This window comes from Cinclus cinclus, chromosome 5 (assembly GCF_963662255.1).
Source record: "Cinclus cinclus chromosome 5, bCinCin1.1, whole genome shotgun sequence".
Taxonomy (NCBI): domain Eukaryota; kingdom Metazoa; phylum Chordata; class Aves; order Passeriformes; family Cinclidae; genus Cinclus; species Cinclus cinclus.
In genome coordinates, this window is record NC_085050.1 from 39,898,358 (window position 1) to 39,916,032 (window position 17,675).

At 33.7% G+C, this 17,675-nt stretch overlaps 1 protein-coding gene across 3 annotated transcripts in view; it reads left to right on the forward strand.

The window, feature by feature from the left end:
- FSTL5 (follistatin like 5) overlaps positions 1-17,675 on the forward strand; it is a 253,572-nt gene that overhangs the window by 105,605 nt on the left and 130,292 nt on the right. For all 3 annotated transcript variants that reach the window (XM_062493697.1, XM_062493698.1, XM_062493699.1), the window contains exon 4: positions 17,185-17,381. In XM_062493697.1, coding sequence (XP_062349681.1) covers positions 17,185-17,381 — 197 coding nt within the window. The remainder of the gene's footprint in view (positions 1-17,184; positions 17,382-17,675) is intronic.

Consider the following 17,675-nt stretch of genomic DNA (forward strand, 5'->3'; position numbering starts at 1 on the left):
TAATTATAATTTTAACTGTTTGCATAGTGGGCTTTTTAGTAAGAGAACAGATTTTAAATAGATTACACAAATATCTAGATTATTGTTCTGGAGGAAAGAAAAAAGCAAGCAGTAAACCAGTGCCCCAAACCATCATCTTAACTTGTCTCCAGTATGCTTTTAAAAATTAAGTGGATCATAAGAAAAATATTAAAATATAAATTATATTAAAATGCACATATAGGTTAAATGCTATCAAGACTTGACAGAAGATATTTTTAAGACACAGAGATTAGCTCTCTGAATAGTTTCTGTAATTACAACAACATAAAATAGAAGAGTTCCTTTTCTTCAGTTCAAGAAACATAAACATTTCATGGGAACCTATAAATAAATGATTGTCTTTTTTATGCATAATTTCTGAGGCTTCAGAGCTTGCAACTTAATATTATATTAGGTTACCAAGACCTTTGTTAATGAGTAAAAAATGTAGTTATTGCTAAAATATTTTATAGAATCTACTTTAATTGGTTTTGGGTTTATAAATATTCTTTATTATTGCAGAGATAGTATTTTCTTTCAAAATATAATTTTTATCAAAGAATAAATAGTTTTTTTGCATAGTAATAAGTTACTATGAATGCAAGAAAATAAAACTGTGTTCTAAAATTTCAATCATAGTGTTTTTAGACTCAGAGCTGTTAGATTTTACATGGACATGGGAAAGCAGCTCTGCAGAGAAGGACCTGGAGATCCTGGTGGACACCAAGCTGTCCATGAGGCAGCAGTGTCCTTGTGGCCAAGAGGCCAACGGTGTCCCGAGCTGCATTAGGAAGAGCATTCCAGCAGCTCAAGGGAGGTGATCCTGCCCCTCTGCTCAGCTCTGGTGAGGCCTCACATGGAGTGCTGTGTGCAGTTCTGGGCTCCTCAGGACAAAAGAGACATGGAGTTCCTGGAGCACATCCAGTGGAGGGCAGCAAGGATGATTGGAAGACTGGAGCATCTCTCTTACGAGGACAGGCTGAGGGAGCTGTTCAGTCTCAAGAACAGACAACTGTGAGGGGACCTCACCAATGTCCCTCAGTATCTGAAGTCTTAGAGGATGTTTCCAATCTCTGCTCACTGGTGCAGAGCACTGGGACAAGAAGCAACAGGCACCAACTGATGGATGGAAAGTTCTACCTTGAATATGAGGAAGCACTTTTTTACTCTGCAGGTGACCACACACTGGGACAGGTTGTCCAGCGAGGGTGTGGAGTCTCCCTTACTGAAGATGGTCAAGAATTGCCTGGACACAATCCTATGCCTTGTGCACTGGGATGACACTGCTTGAGTAGGGAGGTTGGACCAGATGTGACCCACTGTGGTCCCTTCCAACCTCTCCCATATTGTGACCCTGTGAAATAGAAAGCAAATTTCTTATTCCCTTGGCCTGGTGTTCCCAAGCACATGACTTTTGGAATAAGCAATGTTCAGCTGTAAAAAGGAAAGTGTTTACTTCCTTTTAACAGCAAATAGAATGTTCCTAATTTAATACAGGACTAACCTCTTGTCCACAGCAAGAGGTTGAATTTGCTTTTTTTGTCATTTACATGAGTTGTACCCAAGCAAAATCCTTCAGCCATCTGCCACTAGTCAATAAATCCTTTTTTAATTTCCATTAATTCTTGTTAGAAAGATTGAAGAAATCCACCCATCTGTTTGATAGAAACATTATATCCATAGAGAGAGCACATTGAGAATTTTATCACTCTTTGCATCAGGGGTGGGGGAAGATAATCTAGAGCAACTGCAGTAACATATAGGAATTCTCTGTGTGGTTCTTAGAGAAGCCTTGCATATTAATTCATTGAGTAAATGAGGAATGAAATATTCTGATAGTCAGAAATTCAGTGCCAGTACAAGAGAGTCAGAAACCATCAAGGAAAATTTAGTGGAGAAATAGAAAAGGGTAAGGGAAAGAGGTGTGTGATCATACTCTGTGAATTTGCCTTTAGAATATGAGTTCTTCTGAACAGATAGCATTTATATTTGATGAGAATGACATTTTTAGCATTGAACAAATACTAATATAAATAAATCTGACCTGATTTTAGTGTCAGAAGGCAAAAGGACAATAATAGAAACCACATCTGTTTAGAGAGCTGCTCTTTAAACAACCCATTCTTGTTGCTTATCAAATTCTGTTCCGATAAAATATTTTTCTTCATATCTGACAATATCTAATGAACACTAAAAAATGGTTATATGACATGTGTCTGGTGAAATTCTACTTGGAGGACTATCTTTGCCAAAAAAATTCCCCATCAGTATTTTGTGATGAGAAATAACTTTGAAGGAAAACTTTTACTATAGCTTGTGTTCCAGAAGGTCATACCATGGCCTTGATGATGAGATAAAAGAATACCCAAATAACTGGCTAAATATATACTCACTTGTGAATTCTAAACTGGGAAAATTTTCTGCTGAGAAGAGTTTCTGGGTGTTCCTCAACTCTTTTGCTGAGATATGCAGCATAAAATTACTTTATGCTCAGATTTGAATTCAGATTCCTATATCTGACCCTTTGCAAGGAGATTTGTAGCAAAGTAACAGTGAAGCAGTGATAATGTTTTGTTCAGCATGAATCGAGGTACATATTTATTCTTAATGTATATGTTGAAATGGTGTATTTCACAAATGTTTATTACTGGTATGTGCTTTGGCTTCAGCAGTATCTATTGAGGGTGTTCTGTGCTCATGCATGGATAAAGAAGTTGCTGTGTCCACCCACATCAAATTTTGTATTTGTCTCCTGATTTAAAATATTAATTTAAAAAAGTTTAGTGTTTGTTGGTTTTCTTTTATCAGACCTTCTTACTTTTTAAAATATTTGTCCTTACCACGATGATTTTCTTTTAATATGTTCTGTCTCTTTTTCTCCTGGGCTAAAAATGGAACGATAAATTTGCTAACCTTCTTGGGGCCTTCATAGGTCAGGAATTGCTTGGTCTACTGTTCATAACAAACTTGGCACATGTGGACTTTCAAATTTATTCTGCTAAGGCTTTTTTATCTGCCTTTTTCTTAGTCCCTAAGAACTGTCTAATGGTAACCTAGAAGATTATACCCAGTTAAGATATAGACTGGTTTCTCAGTTTATAGCCAGAATGTCTGCTCTCAGCACCTGAAATGCACATGAGCTCATGCCTTGTAATTAAGAAGCTTCCCCTGTGAAAACCAAGGGTGTTGATCTGAGCCAATAAATGGCTAAGCCTCTAGAAGCAGAGGTGTCAGTGTCATGCCATGATTGTCTCCCACTTCTTGGTAAGGAATGTGTCTTGGTGAAGTGATCTCACTTTTTTGAAGGATGTTTTTGTTCAGACCTTTCACAACTAAATCTTTTCCAGTTTCTCCTCTTCAAATTCTTGAAGAATGCCCTCTGGCATCTATTCAGGATCTGAGACTGAGCCTGCCAAGATGCCTCCAGGATATCTCGGAAGCCTGGGGCCCTAATTCAGGCCTAGGAAGGCTGTCTCCACCTTCTTTAAGGTCAGATCAGTTTTATTTTCAGGAAAGCAGGCTCTGAGAATAAAGTGTACTTCACGTTGCTGATACACACTTACTTACTGAACATGAGAATTAAAGTCGGTAAGGTAAAATGTTCTCTTCTTAATGAGATAATTTCTGTTACTTAGAATAGTTTGGAGTTTGAGTGCACCCCTCTTGTCTCTCATGATATATAGTATATCCAAATAGAGAGCATTCTTCAAGGGGATTGAAAAACATTATTTAGATTATTCTTAAACTTGAAAGGCCCTTCCAGAAGAAGCCTTTTCGCACTTACATATCCTCAGAATAAATTTACGAGTGAATTCAGTGTGGGTGACAGGTTCATATTAAATAACAAATTCCACCTTCATTAGTGTGTCTTCTCAAACTACTGATGCTTTTTTCCGAAGGACTTGCGATGCTGTGAAACTGGCCATGTATCAGGTATTTGATCTCCAATTGCAGTCCCCAAATTCTTGACAATTTGTCTTGGTGGATTTTTGAAGAATAAACCTCTTACAAGTCAGAAAGGATGAAACTGCTTTGAAGTTTTACAACATACTTCATCTGACCTACAAATGTAACTAGATAATGGCTTTCTTGGAGATAGTTACTGTGGTTTCTTGCAGCATCTGTCTACTCTCACACAGTGGTGTATCTCTGCTGAATTAGCTATCATTAATAGCTTTTAATGAAGGTTGTTATTCCCAGGTAGGACTCAAAGTAATTTTAATTGGTCAGGGCATTTCTTGAAGTCACTAAAGTTTTGAATTGACAAATAGTGACAGTTCCTTAGAGTTTTAAAGAATCATTAATTCAACAAAAAGGGAGCTCTTGTAAGGGCATGTCATGTGCCCTTACTTTCCAGCCTTTTCCTATTTATTCCAGTCCAGTGTTATGTTGTGTGCAGTATTTACACAAATGGCCGTGTTGGAATTTACACACTGATACATTGTCCAATTCATTACAAGGCTGAAAATATTTCTTAGTTCTTAGCATTTGCAAAAGATAAATGCACAAGTTCACTTTGTATCCTGAAGAATTCTGGTTACTGGTAATTAGATTTGGTTAACATTTACCATCTGTTTGAGACTTCAAAAATATATTTTCAGTATTTGTGAGAGGATCTTGACTACCTCTCCTGACAACAGAATGGGTGAAGTTGGAAGGCAAAATAAGGTTATTCATTTATAAAGGAGATAATCTGTATCTAGATGCTGTTTATTTTATTTCCTGCCAATATATATAATGGATTAATAATTTCTGAGAGGTATGGACATGAGAATTTTTGGATTCATGTTTTCCCTTAAAACAAAATACAATCTAGGAACAGCCCCCTGTTAACCCAGATTCAAAGAACATTCATATTTGCAACTCTAAAAAAGCAAGACAACAATACTACCAGTGACTTTTAGCATCCCAGGATTTATCCAATTTAAGGATTATTTTTTTAATTTCTAAAAGACAATTTTATGTCCATTTTCACCACTTCCCCTTTATTAGATAGGGAATGTAGAAAAAGAAGAGAAATAAAGATTGAGTTTCATTTTCCAGGTTGTTTCTTTCCATCAGTATTTCTGGAAAGCCTGCTTTTTTTTGTGGCTACTGGAATGTCTTGTAAACAAAATTACTCTTACTATTTAATCCCACTCTTTTCTCAGAGCAGGAGTAATAATAATAGCAGTATTAACACTAGTAGTAATAATAACAGCAGCAATAACATTCCTTCCTTTTATTACGTGAATGTTGTGGTTCCCCTTGGTTGTAAAAGATAGAATTCAGTCTCCAAGTCAAATGACAAACTAAATTCAGGTTACTTGTCACTGGTAGGAAGCTCTGAAAACTATCTAACTTGAAAATAATCTCATAATTAGTATAATATGAAGTTATTATTTGACTTTTTTCCCTCTTCTTCCCTTTTCAGTTAATGTCTAGAGGCAAATTTAGTTTAAACCTGTGTAAATTTACAAATCCTTAAAATGAGAATGTCATCCATTAACACAGTGCAGTACCTATCATAGTACAATCTTCTTCCCAGTCTTCTTTTTCTAAAGACTATAGGCTTTAAATCAGTTTTGTATGCAGAATTCAGACTGAATCACTAGAGATTTTGTCAGCATTTTTCAGTGCATATAAAATACATTTTTACGCAGTAATATTTTCTGTGAGTTTCTTGTACATTATTTTTCTACTAGGATGAGTTTACAAAAGTAGAATTGAGTTTGACCAAATCCACTAAGTAATCTGACAGTAGTAGTACAATTGTATTTGTGCATTTTCTCTCATGTATGAAAAGGGAATATCTTTTTTCAAAATAATAATTTTTTTACCATGATGTTGTTCAGTATAAGAAACTAAAATGGAGGGAGTTTTATCTAAATCAAATCTGTGCTGCTTTTTCAGCAACCAACTAAGATGAAATTTATAGATTGAGATTGTTTCTAGAGTTTCTTCAACGAATTTGTGGATTTAATTTGTATTTAGCACAAAAATAAGGACTGAGGATACTTGTTTATAGCTCCAATTATTTCTATACAACAGCTAGTACTTTATTATAGTGTTCCCACTGTGTTTCTGTTTTTCTGAAACAACAAAACTATAACAGCAGCTAAACTTGTTCTGCAATGATATCTTAAGCAGTATTGTGCAGATATGATTTTCCCATGCTTAACAGGATAATTGACACCTTTCCAAACATTACATGGTTTGAACAATAACTTATTTTCTATCTTATTTGCATATGAGCCTGGCTGTTACTTTATTATTATAGTACACTTAGGTATACATATTTATACACGCACTCTGTTTCTGACATAATTTCCCAACTTATTATCTCTGGAACTGTAATAGCAATATCACATGTCAGGGGGTTACTTTTCACTCACATTTAATGTTTAATGTATCTTCTTTTATTTGTTAACCTGTTTGACATTGGCAGTTGTTGTTTAGCAATCTGAAAATTGAAACAAATGTGTTTTCACAGTAGATTTGTGCGTGAAGTTTCTGTGTTGTCCATACCTCATCTTGCATTACTTTCCTGCTGTTGTAGTTCTGTTAACCAGCACTGCTGCTGCTGTCTTTTAACAGGAGTAACTCAAACATCACATTTGAAACTGGAAATGATTTTATTCTAGAATAATATAATCATATGTTAAGGTAAAGTATTTTGAAAATTAGTTTTTTTCCATATATGTTTAGGAGGAATTTGAATGTAATGATTTCTTCAATAAGTTTGAGGAAAACTTGGCCCATTTCACTAATTTATTTTAGGCATCTATCAGATATACTAAATGCTATTAGCAAATAGTCACACTTTTTAAAAACAAATATACATAATTTTCTTTCACAGTTAAGGGTCTTTTCAGTATGCAGATGTTAGTTTAATTCAGTCACGGAAAGATTTTCTACTCTTGCTGTACTCTTAGCGTTTGCTGTCTAGCGAGGTAAAACTTCTTGGAGGGAGAATATGTCTCTGTCTTCATAAACCAGCTGAACTTGTATGGCTTTAATACTGTGCAGAAACTTTACAAAATGTATGGTGGGGCAGAGTATTTAATATAGTGTGAGATGAGAAACCCCCTAAAGAGAAATGTTCCAAAAGAAAACCTATAATGTCCTTTTTTCATTCAGAATTTGTTTTTAGAGACTGTAACCCTATTTACTTTGAAGTCAAAGTTTGAAAGGAGAAAAATGCCAATAGCAGATGTGGGTGTAACACTTCTACGAAGAGACAGGAATTGTATCCATTTTGCAGATTACATATTTTGAAATCTTACACTACCTCCCTTGATTTATCTATGAAGAGGAGATGTATGGAATGAAAACTGTCAGTTTACATTGTCTGTTGTGAGGGGATAGCTGTACCCAAAATTGCTCTGTGACACATAACAGTTGACAGGTTGAAATTCCGTATTTTAAAGTGTTAGATGTTATCTTGTTATCACTGTCGTATTTCCATACATAAACCAGACCACCCATTTCAGATACTTTATATAAAATACAGTAACTATACCTGTTCAGGAAGCAATGTATGTGTTACGTAGTGCTAGGATAAGTTTGCACAACCTCAGCATCAGGCTCAGTGATGCCTAATATGTTTTCAAGAAATATCATTAATAGGGTAACACAAACATAAATAAGAAATATTTTATTTGATTGTGAGAATAATAAAAAATTCATGAAAGTTTTCCACTTTTTACTGACACGAAGCAATGCAGATCTGGAAAGTGTTTTAACGTCTAAAAATTTTGATAATAGTTGTTATAGGGTCTTTTTCCACAAATGGTCAAGTCAGGTGTTATCCTTTAGTTAAGAGCATGACTTGATTTTTTTAGTACATCTCTTTTTTCTCCCAAAGAGACTTTTGCTGTTTAAAATGGTGAAAGCAAAACAAAAAGTACCATTCAAGGAAACACATATACTTGAAGGATCAAGTATAGACTCTAATTTCATTGCATGCTTACTTTGAAAGTTACCTCTGTTTGGGGTATACAATGCCAGATATCAGAATCCATAAGCAAAATTAAGTTAAGCTGAAATGACATATTTAGATGTATTTTCTTCAGGTGCAAAAGCTGGTCTCCGTATAACTTTGTTTTGGCTTCAGTGTAATGACAGATGTGGCACTCTTCATGTAGACATCTTGGTATGTCTTAAACTTGTCTTGAATTATGGCTAGGCAACAGTAATTTTTAGGTTTGGAAGGCAGCAATAACTAAGTCATAGTTAGCAAAAATCCACTATTCATCAGTCACAGTGAGACAGCAAAAAGATTATAATAAATTAGAATTAGCACAAATTGAAAAAATAAAACAAACGACAATCATCCCCTTCATTGTATTCTAATCAAGCAACATGGTGACATGAAAAAAATCTTAAAATGGTAGGAATTTTTTTTTTATTCTTATTACCTTCAGATTGCTTTGATTTGAATCATATAATTGATAAGGTTGGAAAAGACCTTTAAAATCATTGTCCAGCTGTTAACCTAGCACCAGCATTGTGTTCACCATTCAGCCATGTCTTCAGGTGTCATATCCACTTGTCTTTCTACCAGTTCAATGGATGGTGACTCCATCACTTCCCTGTGATGGAGTAGTGTGGGTAGTCTGTTCCAGTGCTTTTCAACCATTTTTTTTTATGTATTTGAAGGATTGTATCTAGAAATATAGAATTAATATGAAACCAGACAGAAATAAAACATCTTTTTAAATCCTTAAACCATGTGAATAAGGACAATTTTTGCTGAAGATTAAGTGCTGAATGAAACACTTAGAAACAAAGCTTCATCTGTAAGAAAACAAAGCTATGAATTTCATTGCACTTGGTGAAAAGCTGGAGTCTAATTTTTTCTAATGCCTTTCTGCATCAAACCATAGATGAGAAATATCTCTACTAAAACATTTATAGGAATTCAAGAGTATTCAAGTCAAATATTGACCTAGGTAGACTTTTCTGTGACTGTGAGAGAAAACAAGGATCAAAGCACTGTTTAAAGATGAGTGGTCAAACTTAGTGCATAATCTGAGAACTTTGCAAGGTTCACACTGCATCTCTAAGTGCAAGTCAGGTTGTGTAGACCTAGCTTTTCTCTTGCTTTACACAACTCTAACTCCAACCACGGGTATGAGCAGAAATTCAGACACAAGTGTGTATGATGCAAAATTATTCTTAATTTTTGGTTCCATATATATGTACACACGTAAAACTAAGTCTCCTTTTCCTACAGCAAAAGACTGAATGTAACAGCTTCTGTAATTAACAGTAAAACCCGACTGTGCTAAAGATGAAACAAAGGAAGAAGTGGGCATAATTGATGGTGGAGAAGAAATAGAAATGGAGCTGAACTGTCTTCTAGAACTGTCTTCCTTTCTTTTTTTTTTTTTGACCCAAAATTTTAGTACTGTTTTAGTTAGGCTTAGCCAAGTCTTTATATTTCACCTTCATAAACCTATTAATACTCCACATCTCTGGGAAGCTTTTTGGAAAAGGAAGATTGTGACTTAATATTTCATCTGTCTCAATAACTTTTTGTTTCTTTGGTTTTTTTTTAATAAGAGAGAGCCCTCTGACACACACTTCCCAAGAAGCAGAAGTGGAATTCTGCATAGATGTTCTGGTGAGGCTTACATTCCATAAGTGTTTCCCTGCTGGATGTGGAATAGTTTTTGTTGTTGTTTTTTTTTTGTTTGTTTGTTTTGTTTTTGTTTTTTTTTTTTTTAATTTTTTTTTACAACTTTCATAGCATCACTTTAGATACTTCAAGTGAAAAATTGTTTAAGCCCTGTGGGAGGAAGAGTAACAGCAGCAATAGTAGCATTAACTCTACTTGAGGGGAAAATAAAATGCTGTATTAAACTTCTGTCTCAACCTTCATTTTTAATAATGCCTTCCTTTGGGAGACACTGCTTTTCTCTTGTTGTCTCTCATTTCTTTCAAAAAGGACACGGAAGCCCAGGTTATCTTGTTAATGTTATACATTAATGTTTACTGATTAAACAGAAGTTTAGTTTATTAAGATGTATGATTTTTTAAATTTTTTTAATTTTTTAAATATGTATGAAACAAATAGAAAAACTGATCTAAAAGCTTGAGATGGATACAAGAAAAAACCCAAAACCCTTCATTTGTAAAATGCACCCATTTTCATCTCTTATTTGCCATGGTATAATACCTCAAAATAAGCATGAAAGGCATGAGGAGTTCTGAGGAGTGATATCACTTTATGAAAGCAGTGTGGATTTGAGTTGTTTCACAGCAGGTCAATCCTGTAGAAGAGTCCTGCATTTTCCAGTTACAGACTAGCACTGCTAACAGTGCTTGTGATGCTAATATGCAGTCCACAGAACCCCAACTTTCACTGTTTCCTCAGCTGTGGAAAATTGTGTTTTGCTCATTACTGTAACCTGCTATAGCTTTCAAATGTCATCTTGAAGGTGAAACTTTATTTGATCTATTTTCTTCCGTCAAGAGATCTGTGATATAACAACTACTCTGCATTAACAACCAGAAGAACAACACAGATCACTACCCCAAAAGCTAATTTCAGCACCGATTTTCAGTTATATTTTTGGTTAATCTTAATGCAAATTTATTACTGCTTCTACTGTTACTTAACCCTAAATGGCATTTCTCTAAGGAACATCTGAATAGCATATCCAAACTACTGAGTGTTTGGGCACTTAAAAGCTGTTTATATGTGTCTCCAGATAAGTCTGGACGCCAGACTTGTGCCAATATGTGGAATTAAGTAAAATTGTTACTTTTTAATGATTTTATTACTTCTTATGATTTTTAGTTTTGAAAAATTGAAATGGTTAAGAACATTTTAACTGGTGATATCTGAGGAAAGGACAGCATTATTCCTTATTTGCAAACTACAAATAAGGCTTTGAAAATCTAGATTAATTTCTGTTTTATATACCAGCTATGGTAATCAATTAGAAGTATTTTTCAAGGACAATGACAGACATATCTTTAAAATATTGTGTTTGTGGGCCTATCTCTGGGTAATTGCATGGTTTGTTTATGTGGGAGCTATCTTTATATGTATATCCCATAACAACAGAGAACACTGTTGAACATTCTTAAAAAATTTTGTAGCTGTCTGGACCTACTTGCACAACAGAGTTGAGTAATGGAAGTTGTTAACACCTGAGTATCTTGACTTTGACAGCAATGCCAAATTTAGATGGTTATATATGTCACTAGAATGTCGGGATGCTACACAATATGATGTAAAGCAGTACATCTGCTGATTGAGTGCTGTGTAAATTACCCAGCCCCACCACCCCTCCAAAAACCCAGAAGCCAAACACAGATTCAAAATGTACAAAATGTCTTTTTATTTTTTTTTTCTTTTCCTTTTTAAGTCACTCTGAATGTGTAAAGCTGAGCAGCTGTTGGGCCAAAATTTGCAGGCCTGAAATCTCATGTTTTTAAAAAACTGTTACAAACTTCTCAAATTCTTGTCTTTTATTTAAATTCTCACCTTTTATTTAAAAATAGCTTCAGTGGAGAAAAGCTTTGATGTTAATCCCTGTTTATGGGCTTTAGAATATAAAGCTTTCCCCTCCACCCAACTCAAACTCTGGGACACAGGTCAAAATCTAGTTCTATGTAGAGGTGAGATTGTTTCTCTCATAGTTCCAGACCTTAAATGAGGAGACCAAAGAATAAGGGTCAAAACTTTTGACCTCTAGATTTAGAAGATATGAGTTTTATATTAAAAAATTAGATATTGTAAAACAGTATGTGAACTTGAAGCTTCTTTCAGATAAACCTAAGCAATTCTAATGATTTAAAGTGCTCCTTCATTTGTTTGGGCTACAAGCAAGATTACAACTTTCATGCTTTATCTATAGACAGGTGTTGAAAATCGACGAATGGATGAAGACCATAAGCTGCCCCTTATGCTATGTTTGAAATGGAATTGATATCAGATATGTGTGTGTATGTGCATATGAATGTGTGTTTGCATATCTGTATTAGTTTCTATATGTGTGCGTGTATATGTATATAGATATAGATTAGATATAGATATAGATATAGATGATATAGATAGATATAGATATAGATATAGATATAGATATAGATATAGATATAGATATAGATATAGATATAGATATAGATATAGATATAGATAGATATAGATAGATATAGATATAGATAGATATAGATATAGATATAGATATAGATATAGATGATATAGATAGATATAGATATAGATATAGATAGATATAGATATAGATATAGATATAGATATAGATATAGATATAGATATAGATATAGATATAGATAGATATAGATATAGATATAGATATAGATATAGATATAGATATAGATATAGACAGATATAGATAGATATAGATTATAATTAATTTCTCATGTTTGCTCCATGCAATATAACTTTGATTTTGCAGTGAATTGTTTTGGCTAGTTAGATTATTCTGAATATGTTGAGAATATAGAAGATTAGGTAGAAGTTGAGGCTTATCAGGTGTATCCAATTTCCTAGAATCTGATGTAAGTATATATCAGGTTTGGACTATTTAAAATTGTTCATATGAGATATCCTCACTGAAATCAAGTTGCCATGTCTGAAAGATTCATAGTTATTTTAATTTTAAAATAATAATATAGAAACCTTTTTTGCTATATAGATAAAGCTAAAAATCTATCAATAGATAGAGATAAAACTCAGTGTATAATCATAGATAGCTCAGAATCAGGTTGTACCTTAGCAGCAGGTGACTTGTAGGGATAGACATGCTGTGAATATTAGCCTTCTGACATAAGGGCTGCTCTTGCTAAATGGAGTAGCTCAGGCAAAGAAAGGCTAAAGTACTAAATATGAATGTGGTGAAAGAACTGAGAAGAGAAATTAAATAGTTTGCTTTATTGTGTTTTTTAAATATGTGCATTCTTTTCTTCTTTGGGTGTATTGGTGTTTTTCTAAAAACTACAAAATACAAGAATTTGATGTCTGATTTTGGATGTAAGGAGTGTTCCCTAAATTATTATCTTAGCTGATTAATATTTTTCTGCTGGTTTTAAGAATGTGTATTTACTTTCTCATATTTTCGTAAATAATTAATTAACTTTGTGATATTTTTTCTCTTACAAATTAAGGAAGACTTAAGGAAGTCAAACAGAACTTTTTATTCTGTTATAGGTAGATACCAGTATTAAATACTGTCTAGAAGGACAATAGTACCCAAAATCAAACTTTCAGCTGTTTCCTAGGTACCAGAGATACAGCTACAAAACTGTTGGACTGAATGGAAGGAAACATCAAATGTTTCCATTTTTCTACTATCGTTGAGTTTCAATGAAGTAAACCCTAGGAATATCACTACTTCAGAAAATGAACAGCACTTGGATACTGCTGTGTTTGTTTTGTCACTTTTAGGTTTCAGCACACCTTCTGTGATTGTGTAGACAATGTCAGAAAACAGAGTTTTTAAATTGTTTGTTTGTTTGTTTGTTTTTGGTTTTTTGTTTGGTTTGTTTTTTGTTTCTTTCCTTGTTTGTTTTGACAAAAACTTGTGTGTAGTAGAAATACACTTGTTGTGTAGTAGAACTGGTCCTTTCCATGGATGATACAAACAGAAATGCAAATTTTGTGTTTTCGTGTTATTATTTTCTAGGAACTTTTCAGAAAATAGCTATTTATTCTTGTAGGAATTCTAGTTCACAAATGAAAGAAAAAAGTACTAGAAAACCGAATTAAGTTAATAAATTACGTACATGTAGGTTACCCTTCCATGTATGTAGCTAATTGTGTAAAATTCAGTAGGCCTTTTTGGAAGTAATATAATTGTAGCATATTCCCAGTCTTTCTCAAATTTGTTAAGCATAAATTACTTTTCCTCACTAAAAAGGTTGACATACTTAATCCCCATTTACCATTTGTGTGTCATTGAGACAACTATTTCACAACTAATTCTTACTAAATTAGAACATAATAAAGTAACTGAGTTTTTCACTGTGTTGCTACTCCAGCCTGGGGGAGGTCTCCTGTAAACAGAGCCTCTTTCTTGTAATTTAAACATCAACTTCACATTTCATCAAATACTGCAGCAAATGGCAGTCATGCAAATGAGATAAGAGAACAATTTGTTAATGAATTTGTGCCCTGTGTTCACTAGGAGTCTCTCATTATTTCCTTGTGATTCCCTTATCTGTTAGTGACATCCATCCATCATGTTTGTCCTTAAATTCCAGATGTTGCTGTAAAGACTATTTTCAATTATTTATAAAATGAAAAGGTTTTAATGTAGTATAGCCATGGAAACCTGGCTTACCACAACTGTAATTAGCTGTGATTATAAACTGAAGGTTTATATCTCACTGGCTTTAAGTGTATTGTTAAAGTTCATAGTAATATTTAGAAGGTGGGTGTTAGATCAAAGTATAAATAATATAGTAGTTCTAACAAATTACTTTGCTTAATTTGTGAATGAAGCTTTTGTACAGGATGTACCAAAACTTGTGGCAGTTGCAATCTCTCAGGTTATTTTGTATTAGACAGCATTTATATTTTGTATTAAAAATGATACAAATATTTTTCTCCTCTGGGAAAATGTATAAATAGTTTGTAAACATGTAATATTTAAGTGCTTTTATATGACTATTATACTCGCTGCAGAAGTTTGTGCTATGCAAGGAGTAGTGTACAAAGAAAGAAATGTTGTGGAAAAGATGTTTTCTGAATTCTGCTCTCTCTGAACAGGTGTTGTGGCAGAATACATTAGCTTATTTTTCCTTAAGTTTTAGATGAAAAGTTAATGTCTACTGTACAATAAAATGTCTTTCCTGGACTGCAATCAAACTTCCTTTAAAACTTTTTTACATAAATTCTGAGTTAAAAATAGTAAAGGAAACTAATTACTGAATGGTTTTCATGATCATGTGATACATAAATTTAATTGGTTTACCTTTAAATTTACGTGGCTTGTAAATTCACTCATGGTAATATTTGTGCAATTTGCATGAAAGTTGTCCAGAATTTATAGTTAAATGATCTTCAGTATTCAAATGAACATTAGCATCATTATTGCCTTTGTAGAGATGAGAACGTCTTTTCAATTCTTGATCAATCATTAAAGTGAGAGACATGGTTCTGTGCTTCAAGGAAAAAACTTGTCAGTGTGAGCTTTTTAAACTCAGACATGAAGCAACTTGTCAATGCTACTGTGACAAATCCATTATTTCAGAGATATTATTTAAAAAAGAAGTCTTTTACTATTTTCTGTATCTCTAAAAAATAGCACTTTGCAGTTTTAAACTTGCAGAATGCGACTGATCATTTACAGGGGCTACAATCTGAATGTGCTAGCTAGCTCTGAGCAGTACACTATCAAATAGGATTTGTCTTGTCTTTCCTGGTATCCCAGCCCTGCCATGAGTATAGGCAAAGTGGGGTTATCATCACCTGCAGCAGGGTGAAGCCAGACTGTCTTTTCAAGGACACCATAGCCAGAAAAGTTATCTAGGGGAAACAAAGATGACACTTGTTTTCTGGCTCAGTCTCCTGGAGTTCACCCAAGTGAATTAGAGTATGTTCAAGTGCTCTTTTCCCTCCCCACCACCTGGAGCCTGCATCCATTCAGATGGCAAGGTTTGCTCACTGCAGCTTCAGAATGCCTGAGGAATAAACATGTTTCCCTACTGAGTATTTCTGCATTAGACTTCTGAAAAGCAGTCAGGCAGAACTCAACTCTTACAAATTGTATGGCCTCAATCTTCATGCCCCTGGCAGATGAGGACAAATATGCAAATACTATGCATAGCTTAGGCTGTCAGTTAAATACAGCTTGGGTTTGTCTATTTCTGTTACTTAAATAGCTACATAACAGTTGGTGGCTTTTAGAAAAACCAAAACAAAAAAGGCTAGAGTGGTTTTGATTCCAAAAAAACATTTTTCTTCCATGATTTAATGTCTATCATAAATCCTTCTCTTCTAGATCTGAGTCTTTCTAGGATAGTAGAAGCATTTAGGAACTTTTTCTCTCTCTGTCTTTTGTAATGGCTATGAAGATGCTCACAGTGTCACCATAAAGATGCATATACCATTAAATATAATAAAATAATGAATTCCAGTTCCATACATGGAAATTAGATGTTTCTTAAAAGGTCCACTTGCAAAAGAAAACTGCATATGCAGTTTCCACGAGGTAAATAGTTGTTTCTCATAAATCCTTGTATCTTCAGAACACTGACTAAAAAGAAGATTGCAAAATAGCTTTCTTTGCTAATAAGTATATTACTCTAGTATTGAATTCACCACTTGAAGTTAGATATTGGCTAACTGCAAATATACATCTGCAATAAATACATGGTATTATGGTGGTACACATTTACATGTCTTATTTTATAAAAAACCTTTTCAAAATCCTAAGATTATCTTAATAAAAAACCCCAAAACAAACCCTTTTAAACTGTTTCTCTATGCAATTTAAAATATGCAGCAACTTACATAAAAGAACACCAGGCATACATTATTTTGTGCTTTGGTTTAAAATAAGTGCTGACTGCAATCACGGTATGCAGGACATTTTAATAGCATTTTCCACTTTATAGAAGACTTGATAATGAAAAAAGTAAATCAGATCTTGTCAAAGATCCTTTCTCTTCCTTTGGCAATCCCTCCTTTTCTTGTTCAAATAAGCTTGCTATGTCCAATAAATGAAAAGGTAGAGATAGCTTATGAGCACTCAAGAGTAATTTCTGCTTTCTGAAGTGAAATGTTATCATGAAATATATAGCATATATTTTTGTATCATATTTGCAGGTGTTTTTGCATAAATGACATTTCAACATTTATATGAAATGTTTTACCAAAGGTAAAACTTTAAAAAATCTTCAGATGCACTTTTACAGAGTGATAAATTAAAAAAAGTACAGGCTTGGAAACTGATAAGTTTCTTTAGTTTCTATACACAGAAAACCTTATCTGAGAAAGTATCTAAAACTGCAATTTGTATTTGCTTTAATTTGAAGTCTAGACAAGGAAATATGGATCCAACTACTACAGTATTAATTTCTCATCTCTTAAAATAATCCTATTTGTAGGGCTATAAGTAATTAATACTCTGCTTTTTCAGTTTACCTTTTAACTTTTAATAGGAAGTCAAGTTCCAAATAATCTTGTTTTGTGTATTTTCTTTTCAGGGGATAAATGCAAACCTCCTGAATACACTGAAGTGAAAAATATGTTACTGGATCTACAAAACCAGAGATACATTGCAGAATCAAAAGATAGATCCATTGGTGAGAAAATGGCATTAAAGAAACTTCTTATAGATCAAATGTTCAATTATTTTGATTCAGACAACAGTGGACTTGTGGATACTAACGAGTTATCTCAGGTAAGGTTTAGTTTTTGTTTCTATTAGCACAGTGACTATTCAGATGTCCCTTTCAGGACATGCATACAGGGAATATCATGTCTTGGCATACTTTAGAAAATGTGAGTCACTGAGGTGGAAAACTTCATTTGAGAATTTTTGAATGGCTGAATTATTCAGAAATTCTGTAGTGATTATTTAGAAATCTGAATATAATGCTTTGAAGTATACTGCAGCGTGTTAGAACACTCCAGGCTAATGTGACCATGAGTTGTTTTATAATCTGCTGCATGCTATCATCCACTTCAACTGTAC